The sequence below is a fragment of the Pinus tabuliformis genome, chromosome 3_1 (genome assembly GCF_031772625.1).
Source record: "Pinus tabuliformis cultivar Carrire ecotype Pingquan chromosome 3_1, CPIR1, whole genome shotgun sequence".
Taxonomy (NCBI): Eukaryota; Viridiplantae; Streptophyta; class Pinopsida; order Pinales; family Pinaceae; genus Pinus; species Pinus tabuliformis.
Window position 1 is genome coordinate 7,006,537 of NC_142301.1, and position 19,407 is coordinate 7,025,943.

General features: G+C 36.5%; 1 protein-coding gene across 3 annotated transcripts in view; it reads right to left on the minus strand.

Moving 5' to 3' along the window:
• Positions 1 to 5,612: 5,612 nt before the first annotated feature.
• LOC149185503 (PTB domain engulfment adapter) overlaps positions 5,613 to 19,407 on the minus strand; it is a 268,676-nt gene continuing 254,881 nt past the window's right edge. For 2 of the 3 annotated variants that reach the window (XM_089410702.1, XM_089410704.1), the window contains exon 5: positions 8,173 to 8,318. In XM_089410702.1, the coding sequence (XP_089266828.1) occupies positions 8,188 to 8,318 (131 nt within the window). In that variant the 3' untranslated portion in view covers positions 8,173 to 8,187. Of the gene's footprint in view, positions 5,687 to 8,172; positions 8,319 to 19,407 lie in introns of those variants that run through there. The other variant, XM_089410705.1, reaches the window with a different exon arrangement.

The window sequence follows — 19,407 nt, forward strand, 5'->3', positions numbered from 1 at the left end:
GTATACGTTTTTGTTCACATTACAGTCCCCTTTTAATCAAAATCATGCAATATATATCCTTGTGTAACAATGAAAAACAAAACATATCGGCCATACAATCCCTATGTCTTGAAACAACACTCAAAAAAACGCATCCTCGGCTCTAAACAATAACACTCTGTCTCCTCTGCTATACAAGGTCATTTTTTTACAAAAGCTCTATTTCGACTTTGCAAAATACGCATATGATCCCAAAGATGTTTGAATGACGTGTTTTGCATGCGAAATATGGTTGGAATGCCGCATTGTCTTGCATAATTTTCGTGCCTTACTCAGCGCCGTGATTTATGTAACTACACCGATGAATCGTGTTTCCTTATCACATAGCTGTTTACTTCATTAATACCGCTGTTCATCTATCCCTTATATTTATTAGCTTCTGGAATCAAGATGTAGTTTCAGTGTTTACCTGGCTATTGATGAGTTCTGAGGATTGTTTAATGGCGCTCCATATCCTTGTATCTTCGTTTTGCTGACTGGTGGCAAGAATGAATTTTAAATAAATGACAGACAGTTCTTAACAAAAAGTTCGGCAATCATGATCCCGACTTTACCTCTGCGATCTGAAGCAAATCAAATCTAGTCTTATTTGAAGTTTCCACGAGATTCTGGGCAACCAACTGGCGCTATTTACCCACGGACTCAACTATTTTTCCTTACCTCCTCTGTCAAAACGTTTTTAACGCTCTTAATCCTCCGGCTGCTATTCTCTGGCAAAAAAAAAAAATTCATGATTCTGAGCTGCAACAATGGCAGAGTTCTTCTTTGCTGAACGTACAGGATTTATTTTTGCTTGTTTCAAAACATTTTTTATCATTTTACTGTTTGGTTGCTGTCAGTTCTGCGTAACTACAGCTCCAACGTTTTTTCTACAGCTCACGAGGTTTCAAAACTGCTTAATTCTCTACTGTTTCAAATACATATTTGACTGTTTTTTATTTGATTGTCGTCCTTTGACTGGAATGCAAATAGCTCTTAATTCCTACCATTCTCGCTGCTGTTTGATTGCTTCCATCGTGGCCATCCTGCATACCATACTGTTTACGGCCTTGCCCTTGACTGACATATATACCATCGTATTTCAATGCATTACCAATAGTATTACTTTTTTATGCGCCATACTATGAAATCATATTGTTGCAAGCCTGTTTTATAACTATATGAAATCATTTCCTTGTTTGCCACTTTTGTCATGCGCTCAAAGCTTTTATGCTCATTACATTTCCTTTTTGTATTCCCTTTCAAAATGCGCATATAATGTTTAATACATTTCCTTTAAAAAAATGCGCATGTTTGATATTTCTTACCCTTTACCATATGCTTGATATCGTTGCATAGTTCCATAAGGTTTGCCATCATATTGTATTCAATTTGCCATTATAACTTCACCTTATTGCATCATATCATTTCAATTTTGTTTGTTTGATATTTCATATGTATTGCAATGATTTCCTTAATTTTAAAATAACCATTTTTAGGTCATGTTTAAAATTGTTTCCATAGGACTAATGCTTGCTTTGTTTGTGCAGGTTCAACTTTTTAAATCCTCACTTTGATCCCTTTTGCTTTATGGAAAAATACTTACGGTTAGGGTTATGAAATGAATATGGAATATATGAATATAGGTAAATAGAGAATGATATTTAGGGTTATGAAATGGAATGAATATGAAATGAATATAGGATTCAGTCTACGATAATGGGTATAGGATGAGGAAAATGTAATGAATATAAAATATGCATTCAGGTATTAACTCAATTTTAACAAAGTCTACAAATTTCTACAAAAATTTGAATTTACAAGAGCAAAATTGTGCACTTACTATTCTTGTACTTCCCTGTAGTATTGGATGAATGTTGTTGTTCTTTAACAATATTGGATGAAGTTGTCTTGATTGAATATTGTAGATAGATAGAGCTTATTTATGCTTTCTGTTCTAGCATCCTTCATTGATTCTGGTCCATTGATTGTTGATGTCGTTCAGGTCCCTCTGCAATTGATTCATAATAACTCAGGTCCCTTTTCTCATGTACATTTTTATGCAATATATACATGTTTTTGCTAACATTTCAGGTCCCTTTGCAATTGATTTCAAAAATATTTCAGGTCCCAACTGCCAACAATACAAGTTCCGTCGTCAATTTAGCTGCACAACTAAGTTTCTTTTTGCGAATCTTCCCCCCTTGCTGATGGGAAGACTTGTCCTCAAGTCTTGTTTATTTTGGAGGATGATTCTTGCAAACTCAAACTGAAGAAATGGCAAAACAAAATAGAGAATGCATATTGGCCAAACAAGTTGGTTTTCCGATATGAATTCGAGTTTGTATTGTGCCACTTTCGTGGATTTTCACAACCAAACTCCTTTATTATTTTTGATCTTTTTCTATTTTTTAATTTTTAATTTTTTCCTTTTCTGAATGGAGGTGGGGTGTAATGGAGTAGGGAATTATGAAAAGCTTATGAAAATAGGTTATATTGAAGTCATGATTTAGTAGTAAATGGATGGATAATAAGTCTTGGACTTCAACATGCATGGTTGTGGAGCTTAACATACAGTATGGATGATGAACAATATGAATTCAAATCATGAACAAATGATGATGATCAAATCATGAACAATATGAATTCAATATGAAAGCCTTATTTGGAGATTGATGTGACTTAACATGGTACTGAACTTGACTGCTTCTTCTGATGATTATCTCCATGTCTTTTTGCCTTGATCTCGATCATGTTGTAGGGTTTGTTGGTGTTGTTGGTCAACATTGAAGAGCAAGATTTAAGAGTTTGAGTTTCATTGAATGAACTCAACATTAGGGGAATTTTCACTTTGCTTTGACTTGAACATTTGTATTCATATTTTGGAATATGAATTTGACTTTTGAAAATTATTTCATCCATGGAGTTCACTCCTTCATTCTTCCTATGACCTGCAAAAACATAACACTTGCCTGCAATACAACATTAGATGATGGAGGAAGAGAGGTGTACAGTCTCTCTTCTTCCAATAAACATGTAAATCATTACAAGCATTGCTTAGAAAACAAGTCCAAATATGATAGACAAACATAATGCATTTATTTACCCCTTTGAGGAATGGTGGCCAGCCTAGACCTCCTAGCGGTATTTTGTTTACAAAATATTCGTTTGATATCCTATTAGAGTGATTCCAAAGCCAAGTTGAAGTGAATTCATATGGCTACCTCTAGTATAAATAGGTTTTTAAAATTGTTTAAAATGATATGGTAAATATTATAAGGAGTGCCATGTTTGATAGAGCTGCTTGTTAATTTTTAACTAGACCAACAGTCACTATTTGAAGTGTAACTTCTTCGATAAAGATCAGATCAATGTAATTCCACTTGGAGATTAAAGTAGATTCATTTTTGTATTTCCAGTAGAAACAGGTTTTAAAAATTCTTAGGCTTGATATCACAAAATTGGTGATGAACAGACCTAGGAGGCAGAGTTTTACTATACTGTTTTGAAGACATGCAGTCACTAAATGTGGCATAACTTTTTCATTTCACCTCCAAATGGGATGATTAAAATTGTGTCTTAAACTAGACTTGAATATATATCTCCCATATAAATAGGTTTTGAAAAGAAGATGATTTGGTATTTCAAATATGCCAATGAACAGTCAAGACCTAGAATTGTCACCATGCAGATTTTTCGACAAACAGTTAGTATTTCAAGAATAAATTTTTCATATGATACCTGATTGAAGTGATTCAAATTGATTTGGAAACTAGATTCCAAGGGATATCTTCCCTATGAATTTCAGATAAAAATGTTTCCATTAGACACTTCAAATATAGGCTGTACTAACTCTGTCCTCAACATTTCACTTGAGACCTAGTTTTGATTTTGATCACATTTTTATTTGTGATATAAATTGAGAACTTCAAAATGGATTCCAAAACTAGATTTCAAGAGATATGTAAAAAACATGATTTCAAAATGATCCTATATGGTTACCCAAAATAGGCTTGTTCTTACTGCATTTTTCCATGTAGTCCTTTCAAATGAATATTGAACAATGATTTGAAGAAATAGTTTGAAACAAATTTATTATGGAAGTCTTATTGTGAATTCATTCTACTTGTTTATTTATTCTATTCTATCCTATTCTATTTTAGAAAAATAATTCATTCTCTCAAGTATAAGAGAATTTCCAGTGCATCCATTTTCGTAACAAAATCATAAGTAAACTCATATCCAAATTTGGAAAATATACTTTAATGAATGTTTGGACATGAAAACTTATCTGATCATAAAGATTTGATGAGAAAGAATGTTGAAGAATGGAGTAGTGTTGTAACCTATTCTTTAACATCATTTTTTAGATCTTGTCGTTGTAAATGGATTTTGTAGTTTTTTTTTTTTTTGATTTTATGTTTTTGTTGGGGGGTTTTTTTTTGGAAACCTAATTTTAGGATCTCTATTTCTAGGCATAAAGAAACATAACTAAGAGAAATGTATACTGGCTAAATTTTTAGTGCTTTTGTTTATCTTCTATTTGACTATGCTGATAATTACCTCCCCGACAATGGCGCCAAAATGTTGGGCTAATTTATTGACTAAATTAACACAAGTATTTAATTATCAATCAGGGTTTGTAAAACTTGGAGGCAAATCCACTGTATATGGACATCAGATATAATCAAGTTTAGAAGATAAAATTTGAAGAATTAAGGAAGTACATATTATAAATATAAACCTATTTTAACAATTTCTACTTCATTTATGTAATATATGAGGGAAGAGGTTCCTAACTTAGGAGAACCAGGTTGTCCTTCCCTACAATACTACTTTCATGAAGATAAATCTAAGAGCATTAATTAACAATGGCTTATGATGCAGAAGATGTAAAAGAAGAGGCTCCTAACTAAGGAGGTCCAGATTGTCCTTCTTCACAATCCTAATATATCACAATCACCATTGCTTCAAAACAGAAATGCAGAAATAACTTCAAATGAGAAATGGAGAATGAAATTCAGTTTTAGTTCAAGATCAAATAGAAGGAGAATTTAACTTAAATTCCTTTGTGTCCCTTCATATGTAGATTAGAATTAAACCAATATTCATTTAGAAATCATCACACATCTAAATACATTTGAAACAAAAACTAGTATATAAAAACTATGAAAATTGAACCAAGAAGTGCACTTAGCTTGGTGTGGGGGCCCTCCACCCTTGCCTTGCACACTTGAAGAAATCTCAGGTACAACAACTTTAGTAAATCAACCAAGCATGAACAACAAATTGAAATGAAACAGGTTCTTCAAATTAGCTTCCAACTCAAATTATACAAAAGTTACATATAAATTCCATTACAAAAGCCATCTAAGTCTTGGCTTTAAATAGAGGTTTAATGAAACAAACTGATCTATATTATCTCTAACACTCATATCTACTCATATCCACCTATCTAAGTCGAACTCATCCAATTCATCCCAAGAAATATGGTCAATCCCATAAAATCTCAAAACTGCCCCATTTCCTAAGGATTTTCTGGTGACTAGTCATGTTTGACCAGCCTTGACCAGGCCTAATAAAGCTTGTTCTGGCCGAACCAAGTGGAGTTAGCTTAGTCCTAGTTCCCAAGCTGTCCATCCATGCATCAAACTCGAGCCCAAGTGTCCTGCAAACATTTCATCCACATAGCTATTACGGGAATTTCTGATTCAGTCCAAAATTGCACTTGAAACTCAATTTTCATAAAAACTTCTATAAATTGCAAAATTAAAATTAAACACCTGAATATGCATAAAATACATCAAAATGAGATGGATGTGATGGAAAATGGATGGAAAATATAAGGATTAAGTAATTTTTCTTAAGCAAAAATAGACCGAAACTGAGGGCCAACAACGATTGAGAATTTTACCCGAGAGCGATAGTTATTGATAGCTGATGGTCGCTGGAATTTGCTCAAATATCATTCTGAATGATCTGGTTGCAGGTGGAAGGTGAAAGATTTTGGTTTAGGGGGGATAATGGCTTTATTATGATGCTCATAATGATGCTGGGTTAAAAAATAATGGTGTGAAAGATTAAATGATTTGAACTTTGATGGGAGTGATGGATGCAACAACAGTTGTTTGGTTAATTTGGCATGAGAGATGGTTACAATTAGAAATGGCAGAAAGTTGGCAGAGGCTAGAAATAGTGGGAATAATGGTGGAGGAGGAAAGCGGTTTGCGGGGGGGGGGGGGGGGGGGGGGGGGCGGGCGGCGTTAGTGGCGGTATGTGGTTTTAAGTGAGGGGGATCCTGCAATCCACTAGAGTTTGACACATATGCAAAGGGGGGATTAGAGAAACCGCTTTTCGGACACCCCACTCCCGCCCTCCATTAACTGTCGGTAGTGCAGGGGTCCCACAATTCATCTGCTGCCATTGATTTGAGTGCGTGCCATCGTGTTTGTTGGGAGCTGCATAAAGGTTATGTCTTCACCGACAATCAAATCAAAATTTTATTTACAATATTTTATTTAAAAAATTATTTTAATTTTTGAATAAAAAATAATCAATGAGTAGCATTTAAATTTGCACGCTTATTCTCAAACATAAAAAATACTTTTTATCTCATTTTTTATTTTTATTTTTTATTGTTTCATTTTTCTATTCCTTTGGAATCAAAGGAATTTTTAAAACAATTCTAAGGATAAAATAAGATACAACACTTTCTACCATTGTTGGACACATCAAACATTGACGAGCAGTTGACACCAACATAGCTCAACTGAGATTACATTAAACATGCCATGAATCACTGGATCATGGACACACAGATTAAGCACACTCACCAATAAAATATCCAACTGTATTGGGTTGTCAAAGCCGATTAGCTCCTACACCAAGGCAAGTGGCTCACTAGGGATCAAGTTCAACAACAGAAGTTTCCCCATCTCATGGAGCCACCCAACGCAATGGGGACCATTGCTTCCTAAGGGGGGAGCACTGATCCAGGTGGATATTGCTGGCCACCAACTTGTTCCACTTGGACCCCTAATACTATTTCCTTTCGGTTTCGTTAGCTCTAGCACAACTTTCTATTTTTTACTATATTTTGGGTCCTAAACTTCCAGAGTTGTTTCGAGGTCCCAAAAGACGTTTTATAGGAAAACGAAGAGACTAGAAAAGTGTTAGAGTTTATTTTTCACATTCTTTTTTCACATCCTCATGGAGAGCTTTGAAACGAGGTATTATGATAGCCATACGAAGATCGTATGCCAAAGATACAAGCCCAGGAAGGTGGTGGTTCATCTTACCCTAACGGGGCCTAAAACTGTTAACACTTAATCTCCTAAGGTAAGGGTTTCACACTTATGCTTTGTGATAAAAATGCCTGTTATCGTTCTGTATTTTTGAGGTTGAGGGAGTAAACACATAAGACAACATCAAAACCACTTTGGAAGCTGGGATCTAGCCCTGCCAGGTTCAGAGAGGGATCTCTCTGTAAAATTTAGCTATGTTTGATGTAAATTTTAGACTAGTTATTACTGTACTGATTGTTTTTGATTGGATTGTTTGGTTGATTAAATTGCTATAATGCCATTGGGCTATGGAGTCTAAAGATTAACTGGATCTACATCAAACTTTGAAGGATTTTCATAAGGCATGCAAGGTTGCACTAGTTGGATCTTTCAAAATTTTAAATGGATTATGAGACAGAAGAAATGTAAGATTCAGTAGAAACTAAGGAGAAATGAAGGATTCCTTAATTTGCCTTCAACAGAAAACATATAAATCACTAACAACAAGAATAGGGTGTTCTGTATAAAATATCTTATTCGTCATAGTTTCTGTTATGTAATTAAGCTTTTCAGAAATGACAGAGAAAGGAAACAATGATTAAACACATGAATAGAGAAAAAAACATCACCAATTCCTACACCACATGAATCCTGTGAATAATGTCCTTGTATTATTGATGCTTCCAGCAACTAGAAAATTACAATTCGCAGAGGAAAATTATATTCAACAATCAACATTTATTGCTTCAAACTATGAAGTATTTATACAAATTCTAAACTAAAATATCTTGAAAAAATATCAAGATTTGTTTACAAATATTTCAAACTGTATTACACAAACAGAACTAAAATATAGGACATTCAAAACTAATGAATCTACTTGGCACTATCTTTGTGGATTTCTGGTGACAAAGAAGAGCAATTCAAATTTGATAGCAACTCTTTTTTGATGAGGTGGCCTCCAAGTCACTAACTGTCTTTGAGTTTTTTCCTCCCAAAATTCTGAAAAATAGGATCCTGTAATACCTTTGTATATCCCAAACCATAATAGTTGTTAGAAAATTGAGAGAGGATTTTGTAAATGATGATGTTGTAAACAAAAACCTCTTTCAAGTTTTGAAAACTCATTTCCACTTGCTCGTAAACTACATTTGAAAACACTGACTAAAAACAAGAAAATTTGGGAAAATATACCTGCAAAGATTCATTCGAATCTCCCAAACCATAACAGCTGTTAGAAAACTGAGAGAGTTTTTGTACAAGAGGATGTTAGCAACAAAAACCTCTTTTAGTATTTGAAAATACATTCTTAGTTGTCTGTAAACCATGCTTGAAAGTATTGTGCTGTATAGGGGAAAACATAGTTTTACTTGGCCATGAAACAAATATATGATGTGGAGGCGGGAGGTGACATGGAGGTGGGGGATGATGTGGAGGCACATGGTTGGTGGAAAGGAAGTGGGGTCCGTAAGGGTGATGTGGAGAAATGACGTGGAGGTATGGAAATGGAAGTTGAGTGGAAGTGGAGGGTAATGTAGTCGGTAGCGTGGATTATGGCGGGAAAAGGTGAGGAGGTTGGCGGTTTTCGGAGGGGGGTCAAAGTAGTAAGTGGGTTGTGAAGGGGGGGGGGGGGGGGAGGGTTCGAAATGGCGAGGTGATGACACGTAGAGTGGGTGCTTCGGGGAGGAGAACAACTTTTCGGACCCCGATGCCAATAAAGGTAGGATGGCAAGGGGGGGCCGAAAAGCCCTCTTGACCATTGATCTGACGGAGTGACGATCAGGCGATTGGATGGTGCACGAGACTTAAACACAAGCAACAAAATCCTTTTGTCATTTTCGACCCTTATGACATGAGCAAAAAGCTTTGGTTATAATATGTAATGTCTCCGAACTTTGGATAGAGACATAATGAACTCAAATATTAGGATTTCATGTAAAATTAACCACATTTTATATTTTTTACCCCTTCTTGGAAATAATTTGGAGGATGAAATATTATTTACAACATTTCAAATATAATAATCATCAGCTATAATCAAGTGACCCTATAAAAATTATAGGACCCTAACAATGGCTCCAGCTGGGGATGGCACTCTCCTTGTGAGGTGCCAAGAACGCCGTAGACTAGTAGCCTGATCCCAAAACCTGCAACCTGTTCTGCCATAAAATCTCTGCTACTGAAAAACTCTCAAACTGAAATCAAACCCATTCTGCAAACTGAAATCTGAAATACACACTGAACTAAAAGTTGTACTGCTATCTGAAACTAAAATTGACAATAATGCTTGAAAAAGATTTTCAGAGTGTTGAGCTTATTTGCACACTACTACCTACTCTACACTGCTGAAAATTATGCTAAATCAAATAATACAAAAATTCCAATGAAGCCAGTCAAGTAGCTGCTGAAACAAGTGGGCTGCTTGACTGTTTGTTAACACAATCAAAAGGAAAACTTGACTTTTTGTCCATAAAATCGAAGCTATAAAGTGCAATGGCAACTGTTGTTGGATCTGGTCATGAAAACATGATTGAACACTTGAGCTATAAAGAACCTCCATGTAGTTTGCTATAGGATCAGTAAAGGCATGATTAATTAGTTTACCTTGTAGGGCTTCATTGACCGATTGAACATGGAATATTTCATCAGTTGTATTCTCAAGGTTAAACTCTGATTCCCACTATTCAGTTTCAGTCTTGTACTCGAAAACATAATTCTCAGCAATTTGCAAATCAAAAGGAAATGAAATGGGGTCCATAAGGGTGATGTGGAGAAATGACGTGGAGGTAGGGAAATGGCAGTTGAGTGGAAGTGGAGGATAACATAGCCGGGAGCGTGGATTATGGCGGGAAAAGGTGAGGAGGTTGGCGGTTTTCGGAGGGAGGTCAAAGCGGTAAGTGGGTTGTGAAAGGGGGGTCTAAAATGGCGAGGTGATGACGCGTAGAGTGGGTTTGACGGGGAGGAGAACAACTTTTCAGACCCCCCCCGCCAATAAAGGTAGGATGGCAAGGGGGGATGAAAAGCCCTGTTGACCATTGATCTGACGGAGTGACGATCAGGCGGATGGATGGTGCACGAGACTTAAACAGAAGCAACAAAATCCTTTTGTCGTTTTCAACCCTTATGACATGAGCGAAAATATTTGGTTATAATACATAATGTCTCCGAACTTTGGATAGAGACATAATGAACTCAAATATTAGGATTTCATGTAAAATTAACCACATTTTATCTTTTTTACCCCTTCTTGGAAATAATTTGGAGGATGAAATATTATTTACAACATTTCAAATATAATAATCATCAGCTATAATCAAGTGACCCTATAAAAATTATAGGACCCTAACAAGGCCTTCGAACCTCATTGTAATATAGTTAAGAAGGCATGTAGCCATCACATCTCTTCTTATAGATAAGCTACGATCGCTCAAGTTACTTTGTTTCATTCTGCATGTAAATTTTTTTAGTACTTGTTATTAATTATTTCAAGTTTTGTTCTTTCACTATATCTCTATGTTCTACTTAAATATGTATTTCATTTTTCTCTTTCATAAATATGGATCAGTGGTATCAAAGCGGTTTGCTCTTTCTCTATTTTTACATGCAATTCTGCAATGAGGTCGGGGTATAAGGAGTTAGGACTTGAACTGGTTGAGCCCCTACAAAACCATCCTCGCCAACACCGACGAACTCCCATGGCGAAAGAAAAGAAAGACGAGGGAGCGAGAAATCCTATCAAATTGTTGCTTGAAGAAGCCCTCAAGTGATAAAGGAATGAGATGATGGACAACTTTGCCCAGATCCTTCGGCGAATGTCAACATGCGACACATCTTCATCCAATAGTCACTTTAGAGGCGCTACCCCATTCAAGGTACAAGTTAACTTCAAGATTCGCATATTCGAAGGTCAGATAGATGGAGATCTTGTAGATAAATGGTTAAGTTTGCTAGAAAGATATTTTTCAATCCATAGTTTCTTTGATAGGAAAAATATTACTTTTTAACTGCTTAAGGGCACCCCCCATGTCAAGGAATGGTGGGAAACTTAATGTGAGAAAAGCGTCGAGGAACCCTCTCTGTTTACAATCACACCCTCTTGGAACTCTTTCCAAGACACTGTCAAGAAATAATATTACCCCGTGGGGAGCTATGAAGACAAGTATATACAATGGAACACACTATGACAACAAAGAGACCAAGCTGTGCATGAGATCAAAAATATTTTTCATACTCTATGCAAAAAACAGAGTATCAAAGACTGTGATCGACATCTAGTGCTCAAATATCACAGTTGTTTGCACAAATACATTCAGGAAGAAATGGAGTTCCTGGAAATCTCCTCGCTTGGTCAAACACATCGATATGTTGCCAATATTGGATAAAAGTTTAAACAAAAGAAGCACGACTTTCGAACTGTGAATCTAAAGCTGGGAAAGATCACTCCCAAACCATAAAACAATGGATAGAGCCAAGGTGGATCGACCTAAGAGAACCCATTGAACCCATAAGAAAATATGGCACCATGAAGATGGAGAAGGACACAAGAAAGTGGTGTGAGTTCCACAAGAGCGCCAACCACAATACAAATGAGTGTCGTGCCAAGAAATCATTGGTGGCTGAGCTAAAAGCTTCAGATTCCAATTGATGTTCTAATTCTGAGCTAGAACTAGGAAAGGGGAACGATAAGGAAAGCGAATTATTGATGCAAAACCTAGTGCGATCATTACCACTACCAAGGTTCATAAGACTGAGCCCGAAGATGCAGAGGAGGGGGAGCATATCTTCCACTCACAAATGTGGGTGAAGGGTTCTCCACTGCAGTTCATTGTCGACAATGAGAGCGAAAAGAACCTCATATCAGCAGTGGTTGTTAAGCAGTTGGGCTTGCCGAACACACCATACCCACAACCATATTCCATTGAGTGGCTCCACCAAGGGCGAGATCTCTGTGTCATCCAACAATGTTTCCTTCCCTACAACATCAAGCCCTTCATGGACGAGGTACTATGTGATGTTTCTATTATATAACTTTGTGATGTTTTATTATGCCAACAATATTTGTGGAAGTGTCATTCTATGTATGAGTCCAGTCCTCACATTGTTATTATTACTTTGGGAAGGAAACTATGCAGGATACTGAAGGTAGCCCAACCTACCACCATCTCTTTGATCTTTGTTACGTAAAGTAGTAAGATTGTCTCCTATGTTATCACTCAGAAATTTCCCTGGCCGTGGAAGGAAATAAATGAGGTAACCTCAAACCGCTTTGAGTTTGAAAGCTGACCCTTCAACCCGGAGAGGGATCTCTCCGTAAACTCAGCTACCCAAGGTCACAGTGGTAGAAAGTTTGCAATATTTCCTATGGCCATATTTATTTAAGAAAAACTGAGGCTATTTGGACTGTAGGAAAATTTCACCATTAGGCATGGAGTCTGACCCAATCATCTTTATATAATCATAGGTTCAGTGAGCAAACATCACAAAAGTGAGATAGTAACAATTCTTTTGAAAAATTTCAGGAAATTTGGAGGATAATGGAGGAAATAAGTGTGATATATATGTGAAAAACAAGTATTAAATATCTGAAACATAAAAAAATGGAGCACAACAATATGAATTCCAATTTCAACCACTTAACATTCAGACATTGAAGAAAATATTACACCAAGAGACAGGCATGGAATTATGACAGAGGAATTTCTGCAAAAAATGCTCACATAGACTATTTTATTATAATCTGATCACACAATACATAAAATGTCCACTTTCAAATAAGTTCCAACCCTTTTTCCTTCTTCATAAACTGTTTATATATAGAGTACAATAGCTAAAACAATTTTCTGGCTTATCATTAATTACAATCTGCTAAAAATAAAAGAGATAAAGTGTATCTCTCAAATACATGCATATAGGAAGATTCCTAATCCTATCTGCACCTAAATATCTTGTTGTTGCTGGAGTCATGGCTGGAGATAAGGGCCAATAAGTCCAATTTGATGAGGTGGCATCGAAGTGAACAACTGTCCATGAGTTTTTTCCTCATGAATTCCTGAAAAATAAGGTCCAGTGATCCCTTCGAAACTCCAAAATGGTGATATATGTTGGAAATCCAAGAGAGGTTTTTTTAAATAGGTCTATTATAGACATAAACCTCTTTTGGTTCTAAAAAAATTGTTCTAATTTGTTCGGGATCTGATTTTGAAAACGGTTACTAAAACAGGATTGCAAAATCCTAAAAAACAACCTTCAAATATTTCTTCGAATATTTCAAAATGTAACACCTGTTATAAAATTGAGAGAGGTTTTTTTAAATGGGTCCGTTTTGGAAAAAAACCTCCTTCAAATATGGAAAATTTGTTTCTATATATTCGGAAACAACTCCCGAATTTATTGCTTTTTATAGGAAAAACAGTGTAAAAAACAGAGTTTTTGTCAAGTAAAAACAAATATGCTTTGACACCTTTTCCCTTTGACTGCTATACTTGTGTCATAACTTCCACTGTCCAAAAACACAAGAAACTAAGACAGGACTGGGATTTGATTACAAGAATGTGGGATAACAATTATTTAATTCCATGGATAAAACAATACAAATTATTAACTTTGCACAAAATTTAACTCATGGTAATATAAGTAGTTCCACCATCTGGAAATTCTCGGGATTAAAAACCTTATTCCATTGACGTATTTATTTGGTCATGAAAAAGTTTGAATTTTTCATTTGGCACTGATTTTCCAGCTGTCGGAGTTTAATTGACTGTCTTCATAAATCCACGTTGCTACTTTGGTTTTCAGCGCAATTTTAAATTTTCAAAACTGCAAATAACACTGACACTATCGTTGTCAGCGCTTTAACCTTGTTTATTACAAATTTTTGTTGACACTCCCATTGTTAGCGCTTTTAAAAAAATTTAGACGAAACAATGTGATAACATCCTAAATTGGGAAATTTGTTTTCTTTTTTATTCATTCTCAAGGTAAGGGTGAGATTGTGGCCAGATCCATCGCTCGAGGAAAGGGTCCCTTGATGCAGTAGAAGCAAACTGATAAGGTCATGGAGTAATATAGGGATATCTTCTTCTCACCCACAGGAGTACCCTTGCACTGTCAGGTCAAGCACTCGATCGATCTGACTCCCGAAGCTCCTCTACCCAATGGGATAATATATCTCAGCTCTCTTTTGGAAAATGAGGATATCAAGCAGCAAATCTAGGAGCTACTACAAAAGGGCACATCTGACCAAGCTCCTCACCTTGTGGGAGCCCAATAGTGCTCGTATAGAAGAAGGATGGGACCTGGGGAGTCTGCATTGATTGTCGCGCACTGAATAAAATCACTGTCAGGAACATGTACTCGATCTCATGGATTGATGACCTTATTGAGCAAATCAAGGGGGCCAAGTACTTTAGCAAGATTAATTTGAAGTATGAATATCACCAAGTTCCATTAGATCCCACATATTTATGCAAGACCACCTTCAAATCCAAAGAGAGCTTTTTTGAGTGGTTTTCATGCCCTACGGGTTGAGAAATGCCGTTGCAACTTTTATGAGGCTAATGGATGACATTTATTGTCCTTTCACCAACTTTTGGATGACATTCTTGTCTTTAGAAAGTTTTGGGTAGAGCACTTGCAACATATTCGACGAGTCCTTCAAACCCTATAGTAGCACAATATATGTACCAACCTGGAGAAGTGGTCCTTTGGCATGGACCAGGTCCAATATTTGGGCTACATAATTGATGAGCAAGGCATGCATGTGCCTCCGACTAAGATCCAAATCATTCGATTTCTATCTGAGATTCATGTTGGTGTTCTGTCATATTACTTGGCCCTTAAGTCAAGTTACCAAGGGCGGAACAAAAATGAAGGATTTTTGGTCTGAGGCACAACAATAGGCATTCGTAGAATTGAAGCACCTCCTTTGTTCTGCACTAGTCCTCACCTTGCGATACCTACAACAACCATTTGAGATTGAGACAAATGCCTCAGATTATGCTATTGGTGCAGTCCTCACTCAGTAAAGGCAGCTGGTGGTCCATCACATTTAGACAATCTCTAGTACTATTTGTAGGTACTCCACCTATGATAAGGACATTTACTCTATCGTGTAGGCCTACCAACAATGGAAGCATTATATTCTAGGGAAGGAGATGATCATCCACACAGGTCATCGACCTCTTCAATTTAGGTCATAAAAAATGGTCCACATACCTGCAACAATTTCATTTGAGCATAAAGTACAAGAAGGGAAGCACCAATCATGTTGTAAAATACCTCAGTCAACCCCCGATTGTGGCATTGAGTACAGTTTTCAACTCTTGTGAGAAAGCGACCTATGGATGGCCATAACTATATGAAAGTGACTCAAAGTTCGCTACCACCTACAAGATGCTGATGAATAGAAATCCAATTCTAGATTTCTACCTTCACGATGGACTGTTGTGCTATTTGGGACATCTTTGTTTTCCTTCAAGAAAGCGTGCCAAGCTGATTTTGGAGGCACATTGTAGCAGGGTCGCAAGAAAATTTTGTGTTGAGAAGACAATGACAGTAATTTAGAAATATCTTTACTGGCCAAAAATATGGTAGGATGTTGGAAAATATATCATATCTTGCATTGTCTGTGCCATTGCCAAGCCAACCGTTAGCATTCATTTATGTATTTCCAAAGGTAATGGAGAAATTCATGAACATTGTGCATTTCCCACATCAAGAGATTCAAGAATCCTTTGGGAATACTACCATTGAAGGGATAGTTCACTTGGAGTTTCATTGAGGTTGGGTAAAGTGATATTTTTTACACTCTGTGATTATGCTTTGTATCAAGCAATTCCCTCCAAAGTATAAGGTTAGTTTCACTTGTTGAATCATAATTTTCTTTGAAGGTCTTAAGGTGTTTGGGTTACCGATTGTAAAGTTGCAAGGGTTAGGTCATACCCTACATTTCATGTTAGTCAATCATCCATTCAATTGGTAATGTTAACCCAATCACAACTTTATTTTCCAAAGCTTTGCAATCCTCCTTCGAAAAAACATTGGAAAATCATTTTCCAGCGCCTACAGGAGTGTTGGAAAATCATTTTATAGTGCCCATAGGAATGCTAGAAAACGATGAAACCGAAGTTTTTATGCGATTTTTAGTTTTGGAACCTTGGAAAAACATTATTGTTAAAGTTGTAAATAAAGTGATGTTTAATAAGTTAAACATTAAAACTTTGGATAAGATGGATACTAAAGGTTCATGAAAAAGTGGATGTATAAAGTGAATGGTTAGATGTCGAAAAGGGGGGTGTCTTATTCCAACAAAATCTTGATGGGTGGAAACTCATCTTAAGACGGTGGAACACATAAAATTTAGTTTGAAACAATAGCAGATAAGATTTCAGTCGGTTGATTCTCAGGACGTGTTGTTAACTGAAGAGATGGGAAATAGTGGGAACCTCAAGCGATATGAGTCGGATGGGGTAGCACTTTTCGAGATTTATGGTGTTGAGCTATCGTCAATGTCCAAAGAAGCGAGTTGGGAGAGATTTTTCCACTTATTCAACAGGTATGAACTCAAACTAACCTCATATTTTATTGATACATTTGATGGCATTAGGGCTACGGTTTAGGGGTTGCAGTTTTAGGTGATGGAAGACAACGTTGCTGAAGAAACCAAACTACCAGCTAATGGAGAAAGGTGGTTTAAGAAGAATATGGTGCAGTGAGTAAACCTCAATTACTTTCTAAAAGATGATTTCCATGAACTGTGCTGGAGCATTAGTGTTCACTACATTATTTTGAATTCGGAGTGGGTTCAGGTTATGAGGATGATTCAAATGTTTTTGACAAGTGATGATAGGTTCTCCAAGATTTTCCAGTATCATATGAGTTTTCTCGTGCACTTGGCCGATTTTAACAAATGAACCTGCCCTTTTACTTGCATCAAAGTCTAATTAAAATTGTCACGGGCGTTAGGAAGAAAATAGTTTTTCACCCACATGATGTTTATCACCATGGTTTGTTTCGTATACTATATATCCATGAGCGAAGGAAGCAAGCCCAACAACCAAGGAGAAGAGAATTATGAAACCCTTTTACTAGAAGACAGAAGAAGAATAAATCCCTAACTACACAAGCCGAGACTAGCCAATAGGCTGTTGGAGAATCTGCAGTAAACCCTAACAAAGAAACAAACCCCGGGGTTTATAAAAGGAGATCTAAAAAATGCCATTAAGAGGTCCAAGAAACTAAATAAGTTGAGAGTAAGGGCCATGCAGAATCTAGCCAGAGAACAAAGTGTCATAGGTCATTTTGTCACATCCAATCAAATGGCCTGGGAACCAGATCAATCAACATCCCTAACACCTTGCCATTATCTCTTAGCAAATCCCTAAGCCTTCACTCTCTATAGAGTCAAAGTTTTCTGGAAAAATCAGCCCAAAAACTAATTTTTGGCCCCAGAGCACTCTTCCTTATTGTAGACTGTGATGGTCACATGTTGCACAACTAAGTGATTGCGCTAGCCAGCGTAGGTTGCCTTCTTTGCAAGTGCGGTGGTTCTATAAATTTGGGAAAAATAAAAAATATTTCCAAATATTCTCCTTCCAAAAGCTTCTATGGTAGTTTTAACCATTTACCATGGATAAAGATATCAAATTACTATCATAGAAGACTTATCTATTATCCCTCGAGCTTATCCTCCTTCATTTGTGGATCTCAGGCCTAGATTGGTAATTGGATAAGAATTCCTAAAATACCATACTTACCCTATAATTTTACGACCTCCCATAAGGTCTGGGTTGGATTTTGGGGATCAATTGTGTCCTCATGCTGCTACATTGAGCTTAAGGATTCATCCACTTTGCATTAGGGTTGAGGCTGAAAGGTTTTCTTTGTGGCAAGGAAGGACAAAGACAATTGATGAGACATCTAAAAAGTAAAGCATCTATTTATGTTCGTAAGAGCCTTTGTTTAGTAATACAAAAAGCACTTTGTTTTCCTATACTCATGTTCAATTCAATGCATGTGTATTTCAATGTCTATTTGACTCATTGAATACAAATATTGGTTTAAGTTATTTTAATATCGTAGTTCTCTTACTTGTTTTAGTTATCTCGTAGGTTCTATTTACAAGGGTTGGAGATATATTTGTAACTTATAAGTAAGGAGAAGGAGAAGGCTCGGTACAAATTTCAAGTATATCTCTTTCCCATAAACTAATTTCTTTATGGAAGACATTGAACTTTTTGTTCTCGTTGTTTCTACGTCAGGCCACTAGACCTAGGAAGTTCCCTTTTGTCGGCATAAGAGAATTTTCTCTGTAACATAGAGTACTAAAGAAGGCCATAGACCAAGCCCAAAAATAAGTTGAGGTTAAAGTTTAAAGCTAGGCTGAATCCTAAATGAAAGGAATTGGTTGTTATCCATGATGAGGAGGGCGCAGGGCCCGTTAGAGCCGAAAGGAAAAAGCCTAAAACAAAGTCTATGCCCCAAACTCTAGAAAGTGGTAGAACCCCACAAACGCAGAGTAGAAGGATTACCAGAGAAATTGCAAGGTAGGACAAGTTGACTATGCTTGCTGAAGTAGTAAAAGCCATGGATAACTGAACAAACATGAAGATGTCTTTGCAGACAAGGCAATAATTTTGAAAACAGGGGAAGCTTGCAGTTTTTCCAACCCTCATATCTGGATGATGCTCAAGTCAAGGGAAAAATTTGGTGGTTTTGAGGATGCCTTAGCAAGAGGCCAACTTAGTCATACGAGTGAGTTTTTTGTCGCTCTAGCCTTCAAAGGTGGAAAAAGTTTGATTGAGGGGCTGAAACAATTTTGTAGATTCAGTGCATATTGGGAAATGAAGGGATAAGTGCCTACAATCCAACAAGCAATTTCCAGATGTATTTTTTTAGTGATTTACTCCACACTTTTTTCCAAAGAAAGTAACATCAATCTTGAGATTAGTTTTCACAGATCTTTTCATTTCATGTCTAGATTTAGGGATGGAATACACATAATTTTCTCAATAGGGATAGACTTTTCTTTGTAAATTTAATCATAAAAATATTGTGATATTTTATGGTTTCTTTCCCAGATGTTATGGATCTTAAAGTTTTGTGCATT